This window comes from Mycteria americana, chromosome 1 (genome assembly GCF_035582795.1).
Source record: "Mycteria americana isolate JAX WOST 10 ecotype Jacksonville Zoo and Gardens chromosome 1, USCA_MyAme_1.0, whole genome shotgun sequence".
NCBI classification, from domain to species: Eukaryota; Metazoa; Chordata; class Aves; order Ciconiiformes; family Ciconiidae; genus Mycteria; species Mycteria americana.
Window position 1 is genome coordinate 84,758,619 of NC_134365.1, and position 22,658 is coordinate 84,781,276.

Here is a 22,658-nt window from a genome sequence, read left to right on the forward strand (position 1 = left end):
TTAAGTAAAGAGTGAGTTTCTGGAGCAATTTGCACCAGGGCCCTGGAATTGATTGGTATTTCTTTCTCCCTCCTTAATTTTTTTGCCTGTTACTTAGTACCTGTTTGACGTAAGACATGGGGTCTGAGGCATTTCAAAGCTGCAAATACAAAGATGTCTGCAACATATTCTTAGCTGGTTTCTGCCCTCATTACGAGTAATGCAACACCTTTCTTCACGATATGACTGCCCTGTTTGCACACCACCCAGCTGCCATGCAGCATTGTCACTTTAATATGAGGTCATTCTGGGAAGCTTTATGCAATATTTCTCACTAGTAACTCAGTGGGAATAGACAGTAGCTCCAGCAGCACGCAGGCCAGTTTTCTTTGTGTCCTAACTTCGTCAGAAAACTTCTGGGAAAGATGGGTAGGTAAGCTGGTTAGGCATGGGAAGTTCAGGGTATTGCCTGTGCGGATGGGAAGAATAATTCCTGTTTGGCTGAATCATTAGCAAGAATGTATTATATCATGAGAAGTGAAATTGATAGAATCTGGCTTTCAACAGTCCCACATCCATTTGTACCACATCACTATAATAGTCCTCATTTCCTTCTCCTACTCCTTACCACTGAAATAACTTCAGGCTCACTCTGCATTTCTTAACACCATTTTCAGTGCCCCTAGCTCTCTTTTATGTCCCTAATTACTCCTACAGTATACTCAGCTTCCTCTTCCCACTCATAACCTGTTTGGCTGACGAGGAAGAGGAAGGGAAATTGCCTGTTACTTCCCCTAGGTTGCAGTTACACACATGTTGATTGGCTACCCTGTTTTGTTTGGTTGTTTTTTATCTTTTCCTTTGTAAGAGTGTGAATGCAGTCCTCCACTACTATAGATTGTTTAGTTTCCTGTATTCAGGCTATATTACCAAGAGTGTAGCTAACACATGAAGGAAATTTATTCTTTCCCTCTATACAGCAGTTGTGAGACCACAGATGAGGTTCTGTGTCCAGATTTGGCTCCCCAGTACAAGAAAGGTGTTGACAGACTGGGGGGAGTCGAGTGGAAGGTCACTGGGATGGTCAGTGGCTAGAACAAAACCTACAGAAAGAAACTGAGACAGTCTCATTTATTCAGCCTGGAGAAACAAAGGCTAAGAGGGGACGTAACTGCAGTCTTCCACTATGTAAAGTGGGATTATAGGGAAGACAGGGATGGATTCTTCTCAGGGGTGCACAGTGAAAGGACAAGGAGCAATGGACACAAGTTATAGTATGGGAAAAACTGATTTAAAGAAAAAACATTTCACAACACGGTTGGTTAAGCATGGGAGCAGATGTCCGGAGATTATATGGACATCATATGGATATCCTTGGATATATGGACATCATATGGATATCCTTGGAGATATTCAAAACATGGCTGGACAAGCTTTGAAGCTAGCCCTGCTTAAAAGGAGAGATTGGACCACCTAATGTCAGGAGGTCCCTTTCTACCTAAATTATTTTATGATTCTATATCTTGATTATTCTGAAACTTCTTCTCAGTCAGATTTACTTAAAATTCACCAGCAGCCTTACAAGTTATTTGATGGGGGGAGCAGGGGTGGGGCGAAAAAGCAGACTGACAGACAGATGAGTGAACAAATGAAGTAACACTGTAAGATTCCTTTCCCTAGAGATATGCTTGTCCTGACCACTGGCAAAAATGGTAGACAACTAGCCAACACCATTCTTTGCTGAATGTTACTGTGTGCAGTAAGAAATCCAGATTACAATTAGGAGTTTCATTCTGTGCCATACTGAATGCAGATATAGTCTGACGCTGTATTATTACTGCCCAGGCCCCTACGCAGGCATACAATAGCACTGTGTTAAGATTACTTCTGTTTTGTGAGATGTATCTACGGGAGATCTTCACAGAACAAGGAAATACTTAAGCAGTGGCAAATACTAACAGGCTGAAACATTAAGGAACCTTCAACCAATGACGCAATAATCAGAGAGGTAAGCTTCAATAAAACAATCAGATGGGCAGGAACCGGTTTGGCTTGCAAAACCTCACAAAGCTATGTGAAATATGAGAGCATCCTAAGCTATTGTTTGAGAGTTCAATGAGTGTGAGAACAGACAGGAGAGAGGAAGATGAACCTATGCAAATTTTATGTAGATATCTTTTGTTAGAATATGATTGAAGCCGTGGAGGAGGAGCACCGTCTCAGGCCAGTTTAAAAGTCAGAAGACAGACTGTCTGCTTGAGATCAGTCTCTCTTCTTCTTCATGGACAGAGATGTGGTCAAGGATTCTTCTGAGTATTCTGTCCTTGAACTGGATTGCCACAGTGTCTTCTGAACCGTAAGTGATCATATATTCCATGTTTTTATGATAAAATATTTTAATATCTTTCCAACCAGTTAATTTCTTCTGGGACATTGCTATATAATAAACTGGATGTTTGAGACCTAGGTTCTGCAATGTGTCTGAAATGGAAGTAGGTGACACTGAAAGATGATTTGGAATGATGCTCTCCGTCATAAAACTGCTATGAAATCTGATTTGAATGACAGAAACCTAGAAGTGGAGTAGGTGAATTCTGAAGTGCATGGGTAAAGTGACGAGGACATTCAAGACTAGACTAGCAAGTAATACTAATGATCAGATTAATATGCATCAGCAGTACAGAGAGACCATGGTGTATGAGGAGGTGCTACAGGCCAGATAATGGCTGGTACTAGGGACTATGCTGAATGGCAATCCTGGTATTAGTATTAGTATTAGCATTAGCATTAGCATTAGCATTAGCATTAGCATTAGCATTAGTAGCACCTGCTGTGCTGTCACAGCTTATACAGCACTGTCAATGTCCGTGGCTTTATCCAAACAGAAGATTTCAGCCACAATTTTCAAAAATACACCAACATTAGAGCTTAAATCCCCTTCTCAAAAGTTCTAAAGGAAAATACTGTGAAAGTTGGAGGGTTTAGCTTTCTCAGATACAGTGTCGGTTTTAATCATTTTACTTTTGGTCTTTGAATATTGTGCAGTCCGAACTGGGCAAGTGAAAGTAACAATAAAGTCAATATGAACAAGCAAAGCTGTGAGAAAAAAAAAAGGAAAGGATCAGATTACCAAGAAAAGATTGTGCGATTCATGTTGTGCTGCAGAACCAACTCATCAATTCTGTCATACATTATTTGAAAAGACCAGTTTGGGCAGCAGAGAATGGGAGGCCAGCAAAAGAACCTTAGCCAAATATAGCAAATCTGAAGGAATGTTTTTCAGAGGAAGAATCTGGGGAAGGAAGGCTACCCTAATTATAGAGAGTAGTAAAACTAAAAAAGCCCAATGGAAGAAAGAAGGAAAGGAAACAACACAACACAGGGAGAGGCATGAAAACAGAGCATGCAGGTTAGATTGAGTATTCCCTGGAATATTCTGCAAAATGGAAAAGCAGGAGCATTTCTTGTGCATTATCCTGATTTACTTATGATATGTCAGTTCTTATCTGGACAGAGAGATATCCAGAGAAAAAGAAATTAAAAATTTGTTGCAACCATTAAATACTATTTTTGTCATTGATCTCAAAAAGAAGCTAAATATCACTCCTCCTTATGGGAGGTTCCAGAGGTTTAAGTATACATATAGGTCGTGGGAGGATAAATGCAGCTATGCTTGTCAGGTGTTTAGACACTTTAGTAATTGGAGCTGTGTAAATACCTGGAAAGGAAAGACGCGGTATCATGCTGGGTAAGAGACGGCATAGAATGATGCCAGTCTTTCAGCTCAGAAAGAACTGTGAGGGACAAAATATTGTCATCTATACTTTCTTAGCACATTATTCAAAATTCATTGAAATAAATGGAAATCCTTCCACTGGTTTGAGCAAGCTTTGGACGTGTCTTCCTTCACACGAACGGCATTTCTGTGGTATTTTCCTCTCCTGTTTGCTCTGACTTTCCTTCATGACTGAACTCCTGGATCTGGTCTTGCCTTCTTACAGTCAGTATGTGCTGCTGGTCCCGACGGTAGTGCGGAGCGACTCTCCACAGACTGCTTGTGTGCAGTTCCACAGACTCAGCGAGCCTCTGTCCCTGAGCATTGTCCTGGAATATGGCAGTATCCAGAAGACTCTCATTAAGGAAACCGTGACAAAGAATGATTTCTTCAAGTGCTGCGAGTTCAAGGTATTTTCTCTTTTGAGACTACTGAAGAGGGTGTAGAAGCTGGAAATACTTCTGAGTGCAATTCTCCTTGTCAGTGAGGGCAAGCAGATGAAGAGTCCGGGCAGGGAATAGGATGAAAAAAGATAAACTGCTGGAAAGGCTGACAATATAGACAGGAAAAAGAAAGACTTATGGGTTGTAGGGGGAAGCTAGAGACTTTCCATCTCCATTCACACAGTGAATAGAAAAAAGCTTTTGATTACCATCACAGCTGCATGCGCCCTATGGGACTGTCATAATTATCAAGCTGGAGAACCCATCTGGGACATGCTCATTCCCTTTCCTGTGACTCTGCAAGATCTGGACAGATATGCCAAACAAATCCCAAGCTTAGGCCTTCCAGAATGCAGCAGGAGAAAACACCTCAGAATTGAGCTACATGGCTGGGGCAATGCAGCCTGCATACAGGCAGGTAGCTACATGAGATGAGGAAATGCATAGTACAGGGCATAGCTTAAAACCTTAGTAGCTGGTGACAGATTATGGGATTTCCACACCAGAAATTCCCAGAGACTATCTCACTGGCAAAGATGGGGCTTCTCATGACTTTGCACAAGCTATTTCTGACTCACTGGACAGTCAGTATCTTCTTACTCAAGAACCCTGGGCATCAGGGGACCTCAACATATCTGTTTTACCACTTTTCCTCTGGGGTTTTGTTTCTCTCCAGGTTCCTCCTGCTACTTCTGATCCCCTGGCATTCATTTCCTTCTCTGCCAAAGGCACCACAGTCAAATTAGCTGAGAGAAGATCAGTGGCGATTCAGAATGTGGATAATGCTGTCTTCATCCAGACGGACAAACCCATCTACAAACCAGGGCAAAAAGGTGCTGAAGGAGTTTGAGTCAGCTAGTGAATTGGGAAACAGAGTGCAAGGGTGGGTCTAGAATGACAAGGACTTCCTCTTGTGGAGGAAAAGACCATGGACTGCGACAGCCATGAGCAATCCTTCAGATAGTGTATAACTGTCATCTGAGGTTGGGCTCATCAAAAGTCAGTGAAAAATAGAACCGATTCACAAAATTGCAACAAATGAGTAGAGTTCATGTGTTTTTACTGAGTTAATTGCATTTACAGGATCTTGAGTTCTGCCAGGTTTACTGAGGTCAGTCACATAAAGTGTCCTTAAAAATACAGAAAATAATAGGTTAAGCTTCGAATTAATAAAATTCATATAAAAATAAAGTAAGCATGCAATTTCCTGTCAACAGCTTTTCCTACTTAACTGCTAATCTGATTCACAACACTGATTCCATCACGATATTTAAATGACAGTACTAGCTGTGGTATAGTTATTTATCTCTTTAGTATAATTATACTTCAGTACTGCACAGGGTTTAGACTTAGAATATAGACAAATGCTTCCTTCTCTTCGATTTTTTCATTGAATTCATTTGTATAAACAGTTTTTTAGGAAACGCTCCAAAGAACTGAGTCCTTCAAGAAGAAATGGAGGCAGTACAGAGTATTTGTATTTACTTTAGAGGTTATTTTAATCCCAGTGGGTCAGAATTGAAGATATTTCAGCTGACAAGTTTATTTTGGTTTTCTTTTTCAGTGGCTAAGGTAATCACATCCTTTCTAGTTCTCTGGGGACTCTTTAGTTCTCCTTAAAAGCCTGGGCAAATTTTGTTTCAGTTGTATGTTGGAAGTGACTTACCAATGCTAAAGTGAATGATCCTTTTTTGTCCTATGTCTTTTTCAGTGATGTTTCGTGTGGTCGCTTTGGACAGCCAGTTCAGACCTGTTCAGGAGACAGTAAGTATGAGAGATAGTCAAGATTTTTCAAGCACCCTCTTGGGGTACCTGTTCGCTGGGAATCTTTCACTTAGAAATTGAATAAAAAGGGCCTGGGATAGGCCTCCTGATGTTTTTGAAGAACTGCTGTAACTCCTTAACTTCACACTCCATCCCTTCTCTGCCTTTATAGAGGGCAAAGGGTCTGAAAGCACTCACAGTGCTCAGATTTTGTAGTCACTTAACTTCATCTGCCCCAGATACGTAGAAAGAGACTGGATGTTTTTTGTAGAAAAGATAAATTCACAAATAGGTTACCCCCTTAAAATTATGTTTTTAATTACAGACGTGAGTTTCAAATTGTTTCCTTCACCCAGTCTTCTATATCCAGAGAAAGCTATTCACAGCCTTCTTTATGTTCTAGTATGTTTCAAGCTCCACAGTTAATTTCTTGATGTTTTGATCATTTTTTCTTTTTTTTTCTCTTTTTTTCCTCTTCCAGTATCCTCAAATCTTCATTGAGGTAAGAGATGCAACACGCCATTAAAGCACAAGTTGCTTTGGAAAGGCTATGTATACTTCATCATTGCCCATAGTGTCAATAGCTGAGGGAGACTCACTCAAAGCACATCATCTAAAGCCAATGGACTTGACATTGAACAGTGGCAGTAGTCATTATCAAACACCAGAGGAGAAGAAATCAGCAGAACTGGAGATCTTAGTCAGAGATGGCATGGGGTTGTTGCTGTGTCTATTGTTAGGATTCAAACAAGAGTGTTCAGTGTAGTCTTACTTCGGTAGGACTACAGTAAATGGGCTGGTGAAACAGCCTCATTCTCATACAGGCATAACAATAGTAACTTTCTGAAATGTCATGTTCTGCTGGCGGACAGACTAACAATGAATCAATCAGCCTTCTACCACATTTCACATCACTAGATCTCAAAGCACTTTCTAAGGGAGGCCAGCATAATATTCCCGTTTTACAGAAGGAGGACTTGAGTCAGAAAGATTTATTATAGAAGAGCTACAGGTAAGCAAACTGAGTCCAAATCATGTACTATTCCTGGATGATCTGAGATCATCTGGAAGTGTAGCTAATTTCCAGTTAAACATAAACTTAGGCTTGTTTAATGCACAAACAGATCTGGAAAATTAATGGGAAGTCAGAGTATATGTCATTAGCCCGAACTCACATTCGCACTGTGATACATTTAGGCAATACACGAGGATATAAAACTTAAGAGAAGGCAAGAAGACAAGAAACAAGGTGATAAAGGTTTTGGTACATCTCTTTCTCCCACTCGCCAGGATCCAGATCAAAACAAGATCTTCCAGTGGTTGGAGGTAGCATCTAAGCATGGAATTGTCCAGCTCGCCTTTCCATTAATCCCTGAGCCTATTCTGGGGTCCTACCACATCACTGTGGAGAAGAAGTCAGGTGAAAAAATGTACCACTTCTTCACAGTGGAGGAATACGGTAAGCAAAGGCTGTGAACTGCCCTGCACCAGCAATGAGGCTGACTCTGCCTAAGTCAGATCAGAGCTGCTAATGCAGAGTTTAAGTGCTTTGAATTCTCCACTTCAATCCTGAGAAAGAAAGACATTGAGAGAGCTGGGTGGATAAAGTGAAGGCAAGAAGGGAAAAAAGAAATGCTGAGAAAGGCACCATTTTCCAGGAATTAAATTAGGAGTCTAATTCTTTTCTGGGCTTGGCACAAAGTCACTGTGTGACTTTGGGATCCGCATCCTATCACTCAGGCCTTACACTCTCCATCTGTTCTGAGGCAAAATTAATGAGTCAGGCCTATCCTGTTTTGTGGAGGTCATCACAGTATGAAGAGCACTAGGCTACAATATGCAGTAGAAATCTGAAGATATTATCTATCAGACAGATTAAATAATAGGTACCAGATTGTTACTGGGGGAGGCTGGATGGCCCGTGGAAGCACAGGATGGAAAACAATGGGTAGTGGAGATGCCAGAGCCCTCATAGTGATCTGCTTACTCTCTGGAATCAACCATATCAAGGTAGTTGCTAAATTTGTTTTGATTTTACAAGTTTTCTCATCTTTTAGTGGCAGGTTTTCCTTAGTAGTCCCCAGAGAAGGCTTGGACAACTCCCAGTTGTCTCCTTTTTTTGTAAGGGCAATAAGGCACCTTTCCTGCTTACCCTCCAGAGATCTTTCATACCTTCCAGTCTCCTGTGATTTCACATGCATGAGAAAAAGGCCTTCTCCAGCTCTGTTGTCATTATGGCTGGTGACCTGCACCAAAGGATAAGCTGAAAAGAGGGAGTGACAGTGACCTGTTGATTTTACTATTTCACTTAATCTGTTGCTTTTCTCCTTCAGTGGGGCTGGATTGCATAATCACTTCTGGTCTCCAGGGCTTAACTAGTTTGAGACATCAGCATTACTCCCACCTTTCTCTTGAAGAAAATGTACAGCCAATTAAAGTGATTTATCACAGTTCTTACTGTGGCTGTTATAATTATTAGTATCATTATTATTGCATTTTAAAGAAGTTATTAATCTTACCACTAAAAGTTATTTTATAATATCCTACAGCCAGCTCCTAGGTAGTCTTTTCTTTGAACCATTTTCTCTCCCTTGTTGGTGAAATTGCCTTTGCCAACTGTTTTTTTACTGTCTTACACACACGCACGTGCCTATGGTGTGCAACTACTCAGCAGTCATATTCACATTGCATTCCCAGTGCTGCCGAAATTTGAAGTGATAACCAGTGTGCCAAAGAGGATCTCTTTCTTTGATGAAGAAGTCAGGGTGAACGTTTGTGCTTCGTAAGTATCAGATCTAAGAACAACACATTTGTGCACAAGAAACACGGGATAGAGGATGGTGTGCTGTGCTGGGAAGCAAGGACCTTGCTGCTGATTCAGAGTATGGATTAGAGCAATTCCTTTAGCTATGACTTCCATGACATGAAATATGATAACTCTCCTCCCATTACATAGCAGAATTAGAACTGGGAGAGCCTAGAACTACTTGCTAGCTGTTGTTTTTATTATTACAGAAAAGGAGACAAATAGTACAGAAGGAGAATCTAACATTAAGATTGCTGGCTGTGACACTGCCAAAGGGCAGGGTGGCATGAGCCAAAGGGGTGAATAGGGATCTTTCTGCAATACGTCCTGCTTTGAGTAAGGCACTAATGACAAAAAGCAAGCAGCAGGGAGTGATATCCCAACCCTGAGCCCAGCACCACTTTCCAGCTTCAGACCTTGAAGAATGACTACACCAAGACAATGGTAAAGCAGGCTTTTTAGTAAGATGCTAGAAACAGCCTAAAAATAGTTGAAGGGAATTCTGCTTGGGCTAACTGGTCCTAATTCCCAGCTGCTCTTCTGTCTGTCCTCAGGGCACTCCTGAGGGGTTTAGAGTCTACATTGCTCTTTGCTCTGCAGGTTTCACGCTAAGTCCACATAATTGTGTTCTTCTGTCTCTTCCTCTCCTAGGTACACTTATGGCCAACCGGTGCAAGGGAATGCTCAAATCAATGTGTGTCAGCAGCACTTTTATAGTCCACGATGTGAGGAAAAGCAGAAAGAAACCTGCAAAGCTGTCACTGGACTGGTATGATACAGGGCAAGGCCTTTCTTCCCTGTCAGCTTTACTACCCAACATGTAGCACAGTGTTTGGTGGCCTCATTCATTTCCTGGGGAACACCAGAGACACAATGCCAGAGGCATGTTTTTTTCTCACTATCTCACAGACAACGCTGAAAGACCATGAAGGCAGTTTTTACCCATGACCTTACTAGGAGACTTCAGTTTTTCCCTCAGAAAGTCAGTAGGAGGGAGGGAAGCTTATGAAACTATAAATTTGTGATCATTCCTAAAACACTGGAGCTGTGTTCTTACCAAGTGTAATCAGCAGATCTGTACTGGGAGTCTTTGAGGACACAATGTTAAACTAATGATTAATTTCTCCACTAGATCAGACTCAAAGTACTCTGGTCATAGACCTCAGGCATCATGCAAGATGGGTGTGAGAAGGGACGTGAGCATAGAGAGGACTAAGGGGAATGAGGAGAGAGGTTTCCAGGTGCAAGGGTAGAAGATATTGAAACAGTGAGCTGGAAAGGGAGCCAGGGAGTGAGAAGTGTAAGGTAGGAGGGGAGAGAGTAGAAAGTAGGAGCTGAAGATGTGAGCAGAGGCATGATGCTCTTCAGAGATCCACTAATACAGATTCAGGAGCAATTTTCCAAACCTTGAGAAAAATGGGCTTTTCCCTTTGTGCCCCTTTTTCAGCTGGGGAAGGATGGCTGCCTCAACACTGTCATCTCCACCAAAACATTCCAGCTCTACCGCAGCTATGCCAGGATGTATACCAGCCTCAATGTAGAAAGCATCATCACTGAAAATGGGACAGGTAACACCAAGTGGAGGTTGGGAGTAGCTGATTAAAGCTAACAGGTGGTACTTTCTGAGAGGAATCTCCTGGATCCCGAGCTGTGCAGCAAACAACCAACAATCACAATTTCTGCATGTAGCTCTCCTTCCAGAGCATCAGTGCTCCATATAGCTTTTTAAAAGAAACAGTTTTCTTCCCCTGTCTGATTTCTGCTTCTTCCCCTTTATATTGGGTGTGTCTCACAGGTATCCAGGTGAAAGGCTATGACTATGTTGCAGTCACCCAAGAAAATGAGAGAGTGATGTTCAAGAATATGGATCTCTATTACAAGAGGGGAATTCCTTATTATGGTGAGGTGGGTACCTGAGAGGATACATTTAGATCAAAACTCCCTGAGGTCCAGCATGATGAGCTCTGTGTTGCCCCATTTAAGGATGTCCCCTAACTCTGTGCTGACAACTTCCTGTGATAATGTTGCATAACAGTGACCGCTGCATAGTTCTGGAGTGTTAGGGTCTCTCTTCTGCCATAATTAGAGAATGCCTAAAAGGTGGGTAAGTGAAAGGTCATATGAGTGGGGAAGAAGAGTCTGCAAGAAACTACTTCAGCAACAGCTGTGCCTAAACTAAAGGTACAATTTACCCTGCATTGCACCACACAGTCCCAGGGATTTTTACTTAAAGCAGTATAGGTGTTGGAGCATATTCCAAATTCTTACCAACCTGCACATGCAGGACAAACCCAGGTATAGAAAGGAGGATGAGCCGCACAGCATCGTCCTAATATGCAATGGAGACAGAAGGTATGCACAGATGCCCAGGAGCTGGGGGGTGCTACTGGGCTCCACAGGTTACCTGTGGCCATGAAGACACCTGATTGCTTTAGGTTTGTTAATCAGTGCCCTCCAAAGAGTATGTGCCCTGGAGTCCCTCTGTTTCTATTTGCTCAGGAAAGGAGAGCATGAGGTAAGAATTTAAACCATCATCTCTCACTCAGTAGTTTTTAACTTATGTGATGGCACACTGAACTAATGGTTACTGAAGAGAAACAGGACTTTTCATTAAAAGAATCTTTTCTATGAGATCATGTATATAAACAATTCCTTCTCCCTCTGTGACATATAGTTTGTCCTTGCACTGATGGGAATTGCCTGCCTTTGCCTGTCACAGAACTCCTGCTCCTTCAAAATATTGAGGAGCATTTGCCTCTTAAATACATTTCACTTGATTTCTACTCCCTGCAATTGTCCTCCATGCTTAAGTGAGTGTCCTCTCATGAGCAGAGCATTTCCCATTCTTTTGGTTTGGTTTTTTTTCTGAATCCCTTGGGTATTCTTTGTGTTCAGATCACTGTGACAAATGCGGATGGCAAGCCCATTGCTGATAGGACTGTCCTGCTGGAGCTCAACGAAAAATACCTGGCCAACTATACCACTGACAAGAACGGCACTGCTGCTTTTTCCATTGACACATCCAACTTCTTTGATCCCCGTTTTAAGTTGAGTGTAAGTAAATAGAGGCTTCAACCTAATTCCTGAAAAAATCCTTCATTGGAGAGAGGGATTAGAAGCAATTGGTGGGTGCTGACAGGTTTGTTTCAGGTGAAGTAGGCAGTCAGTCCACCAACACTTGCAACATTTGTGAAACTAGTATGAGAAAGCACCAGTGCCTGAAGAGTGGCAGGCTGCACCCCAGGATTGTTTGGGCTGCAGTGATCTTCAGCACCTCCCTACTTTTCCCTCTGGTCAGAAGACCTTTCTGCAGCCATCTTCCTTCTCTTTATTCTGTGTGCTAGAGGACCCACCTCACAGACTGCCCTGCCTTCCCCACCCGGCCTGGATGCATCCAGCCTCTTTCCCTGCTGCTGCCTGCTTCCCTGCATTTCTGCTGACAGACACTCATGTCTGTTACCATCAAATTGTCTTCTTGTGTTCTCATGCCTTTTCTCTGGTGTGATGGGAAGAGCTGAGAAAAAGAAGGCTGTTTGAGAACAATGCTATTCTAACTCACAGTAAGTCCTAGCAGTTTATACAACCTGTCCCAATCCTGCAAGAATCTGAAACAACTTCCCTACTGCAATGTGCCATAGGTGTCTGGATACATTAAGGTGTCCAGAAGTCCCCCCGCTCTGGACTGGTGAAGCACAAATTTTTCACATCATCTCTTGCTCTTGGTTTAAACAGTCCCACAAAATCAGCTTCCCAGCAGAATATTTTAGAGGGAAGATGCCTTTGCCTCTCACCTGCCTGCCATTTTTTTATACTCCACTTTGTTGTTTCCCCATGTATGACTCTTCTGCTTCATAGGTCAGGCAGGCACCAGATGACTGTGCAGACTTCTTCATCTGGAGGAATGATAATGAGCCCCAAGCCTTATTCTTTGTCCGACGTTTCTACTCACGGACCAATAGCTTTGTGAAAATCGAGCCAGTGAAGGAGAAGCTCAGCTGTGGCCAGCAGAGAACGATCAACGTTCACTATGTCCTGAACAGAGAGGGGTACAGGAATGCCACAAACTTCTACTATGTGGTAAGTGCTACCTTGACTCCCGAAACATCTCTTTTCTTTCACCTTCTCTTGAACACCATATAGGGCAGAAATCTCAAGGCCAGATAGTGGTTACAGATCACAGCTTGATTTGATGGCCTTTGAAGCCTCTCAGAACACTACTCAAAATCAATGATTTCATGGGGGAAAGGAGAAGGCGCTTTTGATCCTGTCTCACAAGTATTTTTCTATGTCCAGGTGATGACAAAAGGAAAAATTGTTCTCAGTGGCCAGAAGCAAGTCAGCATCTCTGATGGTAAGTTCTAGGCCATATTACTTACTTGTACTTCAGAGCATCATTCTGAGCACCAGAGCATTAGTAAGTTTTGTAAGAAGGGGTGAAAGCAGAGAACTGCAGCTAAATCAGGTACTAGTTCTTTAAACCCCATGACCTGTCACCACTCACAGTATCATGTGCTTTTGCTGCAGCATCTAGCCAGTCCCCCATATCATAATCAAATTGATCTTGTTAGTTGAAAGATGAAAACTTTGTTATGATCAAACACCAAGGAATGTAACCTTCTTCTGCTTTATTTCTTGCCAAGGAGTATTTGCAGTTTCACAGTTATTCTGTGACATCCAAGTCTTCACTAATTAGAAGACTAAAACTTTTTGCAAAGTTTGAAATAATACGTGTCCCATTTGACAGGGATATTTAGCAGTTAACTGCTTGGAATTCATTGCACTTTCAGAAGTCTCCAAATACCCACAAATGACAATGGTCCTACCAATCACAACAAACTGAACTTCGTTCTTTCATTGTTAAAAATGTCTTTTCTTGCAGAACTTATTTCCAGTCTTCAATAAGTGGCTTAATTAAGCCCCACTCCACTTGTTGTTTAGTATTTGCCATCTTTGGTCTTTCTCTGGGTATTTATAGAGTATGGCTGCACAGCATAGGTTCCCCTATGGTTTAGCGAGAGGCATCCCATTCATCAAAAGGCAGTTATGTCATATGATTTTCCCCTCATGAAATCAGCTTGAAGCCATGTGGTTTTTCCACATTAATGGGAAGCTAATACTAAGGTGTGTAATAGTGTGTGACTCACCAAAACTTATGTGAAAGCTTAATTTCCTGTCCCTGCTCTAGTAGTTGTCATACATGTAGGTAAGAACTTCATATGTCCTAGTGTCAATAGAGCGCTCCCTTAGCTCAGGAGATTGGCCTGTCTCCTCTGGTGTAGGAGGTTCTAGGTTTGAGACCCAAAGGCAATGTTGTGCTCTTCTCATAGCAATCAGGCACAGATTTCCGTGTCCAGCTTCTACTCATCTCAGACCCCTCTCTGCAAAGCACCCTGCTCTCAGCATCCTCCAGTTTGTATCTGTTGTCTTGCTGTGCTGATGGGAGCTGTTCCTCAGCCGCTGAGAGATGAATCTTCCAATATCCAACTTCCCTGTTTTTAGAGGCACTGGCAGGTTATGGATAAATATGTGGTCCTTCCACCAAAGCTGAGGTTTGTCTAATCTCTTTTGTTGGCTTCTCCTCCCCTGTTTCATGTTACTTCCACAGCTCCCAGAGGTATATTCTCCATCACACTAACTGCCACTGAGAAGCTTGGCCCCAGCGCGAGGCTGTTGCTCTACACGGTGCATCCTAATGGGGAGATAGTGGCTGACAGCTCTTGGATACGCAGCGATGTATGCTTCAAAAACAAGGTGAAAACATTTGCTTTCTTATCAAGGGCTGTATCAGCTGGCTCTTTGCTGAGAGAACAGTTAGGGAATGACTTCATCAAGAGCCCTGCACTAGGGATGGCCTTTAGGAATGGAAAAAGTACAGATGAGCCTGGGAACATGAGAACCTGTCCCTGGCATTGACATGTATGCTCGGACTCAAACTAAATTCTCAATGGAGCGGGGAGAGGGAGGTGACTAGGGGATTATAGGGGCTGTGGATTTTTACGGAAGAGGGATTCAGAAGGGCCATCTAGCGGTAGGAGCTTTGCCCCATCGAGAGTAGAGTGAGTGCTGGTGAAAGGTGAGATTTAGATCTATGTGCCAAGCTGATTCTCCTAATTTCTGTGTGGTTGTCTTGGATTACAGCTCCAGCTCGAGTTCTCTGAGAAGCAGGGTCTCCCTGGCTCTAAAGTCAGTCTCCACCTTGAAGCTGCTGCCAGCTCCTACTGTGCCCTGAGAGCTGTAGATCAGAGTGTCCTTCTTCTTCAGCCTGAGCGAGAATTATCTGCTGAAAACGTAAGCCACATCCCCAGTCCTGTGTTCTTTTGACCTAGGGACATCCAGAATGACATTCCAGTTCCCACCTGTGATTTACCTGCTGCTGGCTATGTTTTTGTTTTTCCCTTGGAAACAGACATGTCAGTGATTGAAGAAAGGTCTATGGCAGTTGTACACTTCAAAGACAGAAACTGATAGTGGAACATTTACTTTTGGAAAGCATGGCAGTGTAAGACACGTCCTAAGAGTATGCCTAATGTAAATCCTTGAAAGCATAGTTCCTCCCTGGGGAGTGATTATGTCAAAATTGCATTTTATGACTCAAATAGGCCTTGGGCCCAGAACAAAAGCTGTAGATGTCAGCTAGTATCTTGTTGGATTCCCATCTCCTCTCTGCATAACTCAGGAGTATATCTCCATGCTTTTTGCTCAAGTTCACCCCACAAAACCATTGCAGCTCAGAAGGAGGGGGGTAGAGTCCAGTCCTTCTTGTGTATCACCAGCCAAATTGCTTACTCATCCTCTAGGTAGGCATCATTGGGCAAACCCACCACAGTCTACGGGATTGCTCAGGGGCCACCATAAGCTTTGAATATATGTGATTTTGCACCTGCCTGGGACCTTCCTTGTGTTTACACTAGTCATTCTCACCTCCCAGGTGTATTACCAACTTAGTGTGAGTGATTTATATGGCTATTACTACAATGGGCTCAACCTGGAAGATGACAAGCCAGAGGAGTGTACCCCAATCAAAACCACCTTTTTTGATGGCTTGTACTATGAACCTGTGAATGTCAGTCGTGATGGCGATGTCTACAGGATTTTCAGGGTATGTGCTCTGTGCGGTTCTTTGAGTGGGAGGTATTCCAGAAGCATTCATGCACATTAGCATTAAACTTTCTCAGGTTGTGGTTCTTACTGTTAAGAGAAGGCAGGTGATGCCTGGAACTGCCTAAAGTCTCTGATCACCCAGTTTCTGCCTTCTCATCCTCACCTCTTACTCAGGAAGACTGAGAATCACTATTAGATATATCCCTTGGGATCCTGCCCATGCTTCAGTAGACATTTCCTAAGCAGGGCCATGGCCTTGGCTCATGACCTCAGGCATTCCTAATAAAGATACGAGTCCGTGATGCAGGCCACTTGTTTCCTGATACACTTGCCTCCATTCCCTGCTGGCCCCATGAGTTAAGACCTAACATAAGCCCCATCATTACTGCTCTTCATAGAACACCAGGTGTCACTGCTCCATAAGAAAGACATGGAGGTTGGAGGGAAAGAGTTGTGATATTCAGGGTTGAAAGGGTGGGATGTGAGGAGGGAGGAGAGAGATGCGGTATCACACACACACAGAATCACAGAATCGTATAGGTTGGAAAAGACCTTTAAGATCATCGAGTCCAACCGTAAACCTAACACTACCAAGACCACCACTATACCATGTCCCCAAGCACCTCATCCAAACATCTTTTAAATACTTCCAGGGATGGCGACTCAACCACTTCCCTGGGCAGCCTGTTCCAATGCTTGATAACCCTTTCAGTGAAGTAAAATTTCCTAATATCCAGTCTAAACCTCCCCTGGTGCAACTTGAGGCCATTTCCTCTTGTCCTATCACTTGTTACATGGGAGAAGAGACCGACCCCAGGTGGGAGAAGTGGCATGCACTGGTAGCTAGTGCATGCCCTGAGTGATGTGATTGATTCTTTCACATTCAGGATATGGGCCTGAAGGTTTTTACCAACTCTGTGCTACGGAAGCCAGTTCTGTGCAATGAAGACAGATCAGATATGGAAGACTACCCTGCCATTTTTGACCATGGTGTTGCGCATGTCAGTGGCTATGGCCCAGGTAAAACTAGGTTCATACTGTATCTCCAGTTCCAGTTTGCCTGGTCTTCAAAACTGTTGCCTGTATAAAATATAGCCAGCATGTTGATGTTTTTGTGGGGAATAGGTCTATGTGTCCCAGGAATCTCTAGTAATCTCTTTCTGACGGTCCTTGCAGTACAGTCAATTCTCTCTCACTTAGGCCTAGGGTACATATAGAAAAGACAGGGAATACTGGGATACTACTTCTTTCATAAACTGATACTAGTTTTCCAGGGTTTTTCAGGTCAGAACCTTTCATCAAATCACAATTCAATTAAATTTTTAAAAGGAAATGCCAATGCAGAAAAATAATGGCAATTTCCAGTGTTAAGAATTCACACAGTACTTAGCATACTTAGCACTTAGTCTCCAAAGCACTTTATAGATCAGCAAGAGTTATGATTATCTTTCTCCAAGTCCGATTGCTCAGCAAAAGAGCAAAAGTAGTAGTCATAGGTTGCCACAAGGGAAATTGCTATTCAACACTAGGAAAAGTTCTTCCCTGTGAGAGTTGTGCTACACTGGAAGAGGTTCTCCAGAAGGTTTTGGAATCTCCATTGCTGCACATTTTCAAAACTGCAGCAACTTTGAGCAACATGATCTGACTTTGAAGGTAGTCCTACTTCAAGGAGATTGGACTAGAGAACTCCAGAGGTTCCTCCCAACCTAGATTTTTTCAATGATTCTGTGATTCTATGATTCTAAGTCCAGCAAAATAAGAAAGTATTGTTATTTCCATGATATGGCTAGGAAATCTGAGGTACCTCCATGCTAAATGAGTTGTTGGACATCACAATTGAGTCCATGGCAAAACTGGAAAGAGGCCTTTGTTCCTCATATCAGACCTGTAGTTTGACTATATGAACAAAAGTTTTCCAGTGGACTGGATATTCAGCTCCAGTTTTAACTCCTGAACAGGGTAAAAAAGATTGAGTTATCAGGGAGGTTTGTTAAGCATTATAAGCTTTGGTGACAATACTGGCTACTGTTGCACATTTGCAAATCAAAGGGAGCTAGTGGTAGAGTACAGGGAACATGCCTTTAACTGGATGATGAGACCTTTCAATATGAAATAAAGTGAAATGTCTTGTGAAATAGCTAAATTTTATAGTATTTTCCATGGGAAAAGAGAATAGATAAGAAATTGTTTCTTCTTGTACTGTGTATCTCCTGGAATTTTCTTTTTTTATGTGAAAAAGAATGGGAAAATGCTCAAATGGAATACTTAGTGCTCATTTTTGGTGTTGAGCATGTCTGACAGCAGTTCAGATTCTTCTGGCCTGACCTCTCTAATATTGTACTTTAACCATACACAATCTTCTAGATGAGTCAAGGATTGTTGCTGGGGGTGGTGTTAACACTGTTCGGAAATTCTTCCCTGAGACCTGGATTTGGGATCTGGTTTATACTGAGTAAGTATTTTTATCTTCACTTCTTACCTCTCGTGTGGATTTTTGAGTTGATACACGTTGCTGAAATGAATTCTAGGAAGAAGCCATGGAACATATGTCTGCTTTGTAGGTGCGGGTTTCCTTTTCCCATCTTGCTCAATGATGGTTGAGCTCCCAACCTTGTACACCTACTTGTCAAACCTACTTGAACTGTGAATGATATCTTCTCTGTGCTCTGCTCCCTATCCTTCTGATGGGGAGAAAGAATAAGGGCTAAGAGTAAAATAAGAGCATTTATTTAGGACAGAGCAGGAGCAAAACTTGTTATTTTTCATCATACTTTTTAATTCAGCAGTAGAAAACTCAGGTTATTTTGTTTTTCTTTCCAGGCTATCATAGCATCTGCAATGAGAATATCTCCATCTTAACTATGCATCCAGGGGCTGTTCCAGAACATTAATCCAAATTTATTGGTTCTAATCTGTATGTTTGGGCATTATGGTATTTAAACAAATGGTATTTCTAAATTTAAAAAGCTGAGTATTCTTCCAAGTGCTTTTTAACACATAGTTCACCAGCACCTTCATCTTTACTTCCAGCTTTATAATATTTTTTTAAATATGGAGAGGTATCTTGCAGAAAGTGAGATGAAAACAGAAGTACCAACTCAAGCAGGGAGCCTATTCTATAATTTGGCTTGAAAATGCCAAAGATCATTTATCATTTTGTTTTTCTTATTTTCCTCAGTTCCAGGGGAGAGGTTAATGTCTCTTACACAATTCCCGACACCATCACAGAATGGAAAGCTAGCGCTTTCTGCGTGCAGGATGATGCTGGGTTTGGCATCTCCTCACCTGTTTCACTGACAGCATTCCAACCATTCTTTGTGGATCTCACTTTGCCATACTCTGTCATTCGAGGAGAAAAATTTAATTTAATAGCCAACGTCTTCAACTACCTCAACAAATGCATCCAGGTATATCAAGTTCCCTTTTCCTTCCTATATGGTTTGTCTGTTTCCCAGAGATCCCAGCATTCTCCTGCATAATGCATCAGAAATGCAGAAATAAGTGTTTAACTCACGCTTTAGCCTGACACATTACTCTCTCACCCTCTCTCCCTAGACCTGTCCCTGTCATAACATTAGGAAAATGTGGCCGATGATCACTGTGGCTGGTCCATGGAAGATAAGAATTTGGTCCTTATCCCTACATAATTTAGTTCTTCTTTTTGCTCCTGAAGGAAGAACTTGAGCAGAGGGTATGGGTGCTGAGCTGTGCAAAACACAATACATACTGAGTATGTTGTATGTAGCAGTAACTCATAAGAAGACTTGACTAACGAGCACAGACACCTTGGTATACTTCTGTCAAAACCAGACACTAACGGTGGGCAGAAAAGAGACAGGTTTGCCACTTCCTCAGAGATGCCCCACGCTTCTGTCCTGGTACCATCCCACAGATTCAGATGACACATAACTTCTCCAGCAAGTCTCCCTTGCCCTGTAGCCTGACTTTAGGGGCAGCCTACTTAATTTGTAATCTTGCTCCTTCTTTTTTTGTCTCAGATCAGTGCCATACTGGCAAAGTCGAGTGACTACAAGGCAGAAATCCTTTCACCAGAGGGCAACACAGCAAGGGTGTGTGCCAATGAAAGAAAAACCTATATTTGGACTGTTAGCCCCCGCAAACTCGGTAAGTTTGTCTTTTCATCACCTTGATATATCCCTGTTTGATCTTTCTACCTCTGTCACTCCCACCCTTTAATGCAGCATCAGTAATCCACAGGCAGGCATTTCTGGACAGCTCCATTAATTGCTCCACAAATTTAGTATTGGACCTCTGCTAAAGTTCCCTTAGACACACTGAATGAGCAGTGAATTGTTCTGGTGTTTTATCTCTTCTGATTTTGGTAGACCATTTCCTGTCCATTTTAGGAAGAACTCTTCACTTGCCACATTATGTGTGAAATACTGGCAGGATTTCATGTGCCTATGATCTTTCAGCTGACAGTTTTGCACCTAACCAAACGTATTCATTAAGAATAAAATTTGCTAATAATTTTGGACCGGGTTCTTGATGGGCAAAGAGGACATTGCTCCTCCCCAATTTTGCAGCTGTGTTAATTCACACTGCCTTCAACTCAACATTGTCTTTTTAAAAAAGCAGTCACAATGGCTTGCATCTGTAAGTGCCCCAAAGGATGAACTACAAAAAACTTTTAATCAGCAAAGATTCTTCTCAAAAGGAACCACAGATGGACCTTCTCTTTAAAACGCCATTTCTAAAACCCTATAGTCAGTATGACTGTTTTCTTTCAAACTCACTGAGAAAGATGCAAAATTATAGTGAGATGAAAACTGGATATGCAGGGAAATAATACTGCAGAGCTGAAAAAAAGAAAGCTGCTGTCTCTCCCTGGTAACTCTGATAATAATGTATTTTGTTCCAAGTAGAAAACTCCTTTGGCTTTCCAGCTTGCAGTCATTTCAGGGGTGAAGCGAGCAATGCCTGCAAAGCTGCTCACTTCAGGGTTGCTCCTCAGTGCTGCAGCAGCACTGAGGCTGCTCCTCAGTGTTGCCCCTCAGTTAACAAATTTCATCTGAAGGAAAGAGGCAGCAGAGCTATAACTATTGCAACACTGACCTAGGTCAGAGAAAACTCAGCACAAGGCTAAGAAGAGGTGGAAACTGGTAGTGAGTTCAGTCATTTTTTTGGCCAGGATCACCCCTACCTCATTCCTCATACTAGGGCCCCAGGCAACCACTGCTTGGCCCTAGTGGACAGACGTGAAGTGTTCATGAAATTTGTTTCTACTGAGCTGCCTTCAGACAGAATACATTTCTCAGCATTCCATCAGCCTAGAAGCGGTAGTGAAAACCAGGGGTAACTGTAGGCATTGAAGATAACTTTCTTTTCTTGGGCTGGTGGATGGCTTTTCCAGGTGAGGTGAAATTCACGATTACTGCTGAGGCCAAACTAAATACCAGAGGTACTGAAAACAGCACATCCCCAGAAGAGGAGACAATTCACAGGGACACACTGATTCAACCCCTACTTGTTGAGGTACAGTAGGAAATCTGCATGTGCTTTCTGCTTTGTGGAAACTGCAGTTCCTATAGCTGTGGGTTAGAAGCAGTTAGCTAGTGTGGGGAGGCAAGGCAGCTGACACAGATGGAGCTGTGTACAGTAGGCTTCTCCATGTGAAAATGAGAGTGTAAATCACAGCGATCAGTGGCGTCCGCTGTCCTCCTGCCACTGTCTCCTTCCTGGGCCCATGAGCATATTAAGTCCTGACACCCCACGGATGTCAGTAGAGATGTAGCCAGAAGGGAGGAGATTCCATACCTTAACCTATAAATGCCTTTAGCCTGTGACTCTAATACTGGGGAGGTGAGTGGAGGGCAGATATAAAAGGAAAAGGATTTATCTTGAGCATCATAAAGCAGCAGCCACATAGGATTAGTTGGACAGAGTCCCTCTCAGAGGCTGGAAATGTCTATTTTATAACTACTTTCTAAGAAGGAACGTGCTCTGGACAGGGTGTTGGGTAAACGAGAGAGGGAGCCATGGACCAAGAGATATTCTAGTGGAGATAGGGTAGGACTGGGTACAAGCGGTGCACTGTCTGGATAGCCACATCCACATACTGTTTTACACCATTAAATTGTCATGGTTTCATGGTGATGTTCTACACTTTTCTTCCCCTTCCTGACCACTTCCCTGCAATCAAACAGCCTGAAGGTATTAAAAAGGAATTGACTCAGAGCTCCCTCATCTGTACAAAAGGTAAGACAAGTTCATTCATTCATACCAGGGAGTCAGTGGAACTGCTTCACTGTCTTGTAGGTTTTGTCCTACAAAACCGGAGATCCTTCCAGGGGAGGAAAGAGGGTCTCAGGGTTAAGGTGCTGGGCTACAATTCAGGATTTTCAGAGATACCTTCGTCTCATTGGGCAAGTCTCTGCAGCATTTTCTTTACCCAGACTGCAGATCATAGCAGTCACTGTAGTAATGCTTACAAAGTGAAGACTTCTGGAAAAAAAGATGATTTTAACAATTCTTGTTGCTACATTTTCTCATCAGGCATAACGATTTCTGAACCAGTGTCTCTCAGTCTGCCAAGAAACCTAGTGCAGGGATCAGCCAGAGCTTATTTTTCTGTCATTGGTAAGTTTAGTGCTTAGACTAAAAACAAAAGTAAATGGCATTTCTCTTGTGCTGCACCAAATGCCATCATGTATGCATGTGCAAAACTAATGTAAAGTTGAGGAAATACTTAATCTTGATTTTAGAGGAAATGTCTCCTACTTTGCAAAATGGCAGTGAAAGACAAAAGTTGCTCGGAATTCTCTCATAT

The 22,658-nt window shown here is 42.5% G+C and overlaps 1 protein-coding gene across 1 annotated transcript in view; it reads left to right on the forward strand.

The window, feature by feature from the left end:
* Positions 1 to 2,270: 2,270 nt before the first annotated feature.
* The window catches only part of LOC142404760 (ovostatin-like), a 32,015-nt gene continuing 11,627 nt past the window's right edge, over positions 2,271 to 22,658 (forward strand). The window contains exons 1-23 of the mRNA XM_075491760.1: positions 2,271 to 2,335; positions 3,981 to 4,164; positions 4,874 to 5,030; positions 5,909 to 5,961; positions 6,443 to 6,463; positions 7,252 to 7,420; positions 8,659 to 8,743; positions 9,419 to 9,536; positions 10,215 to 10,335; positions 10,563 to 10,672; positions 11,663 to 11,821; positions 12,623 to 12,844; positions 13,061 to 13,118; positions 14,373 to 14,518; positions 14,906 to 15,055; positions 15,696 to 15,866; positions 16,756 to 16,879; positions 18,221 to 18,320; positions 19,047 to 19,275; positions 19,867 to 19,993; positions 21,243 to 21,364; positions 22,036 to 22,087; positions 22,385 to 22,468. Coding sequence (XP_075347875.1) covers positions 2,271 to 2,335; positions 3,981 to 4,164; positions 4,874 to 5,030; positions 5,909 to 5,961; positions 6,443 to 6,463; positions 7,252 to 7,420; positions 8,659 to 8,743; positions 9,419 to 9,536; positions 10,215 to 10,335; positions 10,563 to 10,672; positions 11,663 to 11,821; positions 12,623 to 12,844; positions 13,061 to 13,118; positions 14,373 to 14,518; positions 14,906 to 15,055; positions 15,696 to 15,866; positions 16,756 to 16,879; positions 18,221 to 18,320; positions 19,047 to 19,275; positions 19,867 to 19,993; positions 21,243 to 21,364; positions 22,036 to 22,087; positions 22,385 to 22,468 — 2,827 coding nt within the window. The remainder of the gene's footprint in view (positions 2,336 to 3,980; positions 4,165 to 4,873; positions 5,031 to 5,908; positions 5,962 to 6,442; positions 6,464 to 7,251; positions 7,421 to 8,658; positions 8,744 to 9,418; positions 9,537 to 10,214; positions 10,336 to 10,562; positions 10,673 to 11,662; positions 11,822 to 12,622; positions 12,845 to 13,060; positions 13,119 to 14,372; positions 14,519 to 14,905; positions 15,056 to 15,695; positions 15,867 to 16,755; positions 16,880 to 18,220; positions 18,321 to 19,046; positions 19,276 to 19,866; positions 19,994 to 21,242; positions 21,365 to 22,035; positions 22,088 to 22,384; positions 22,469 to 22,658) is intronic.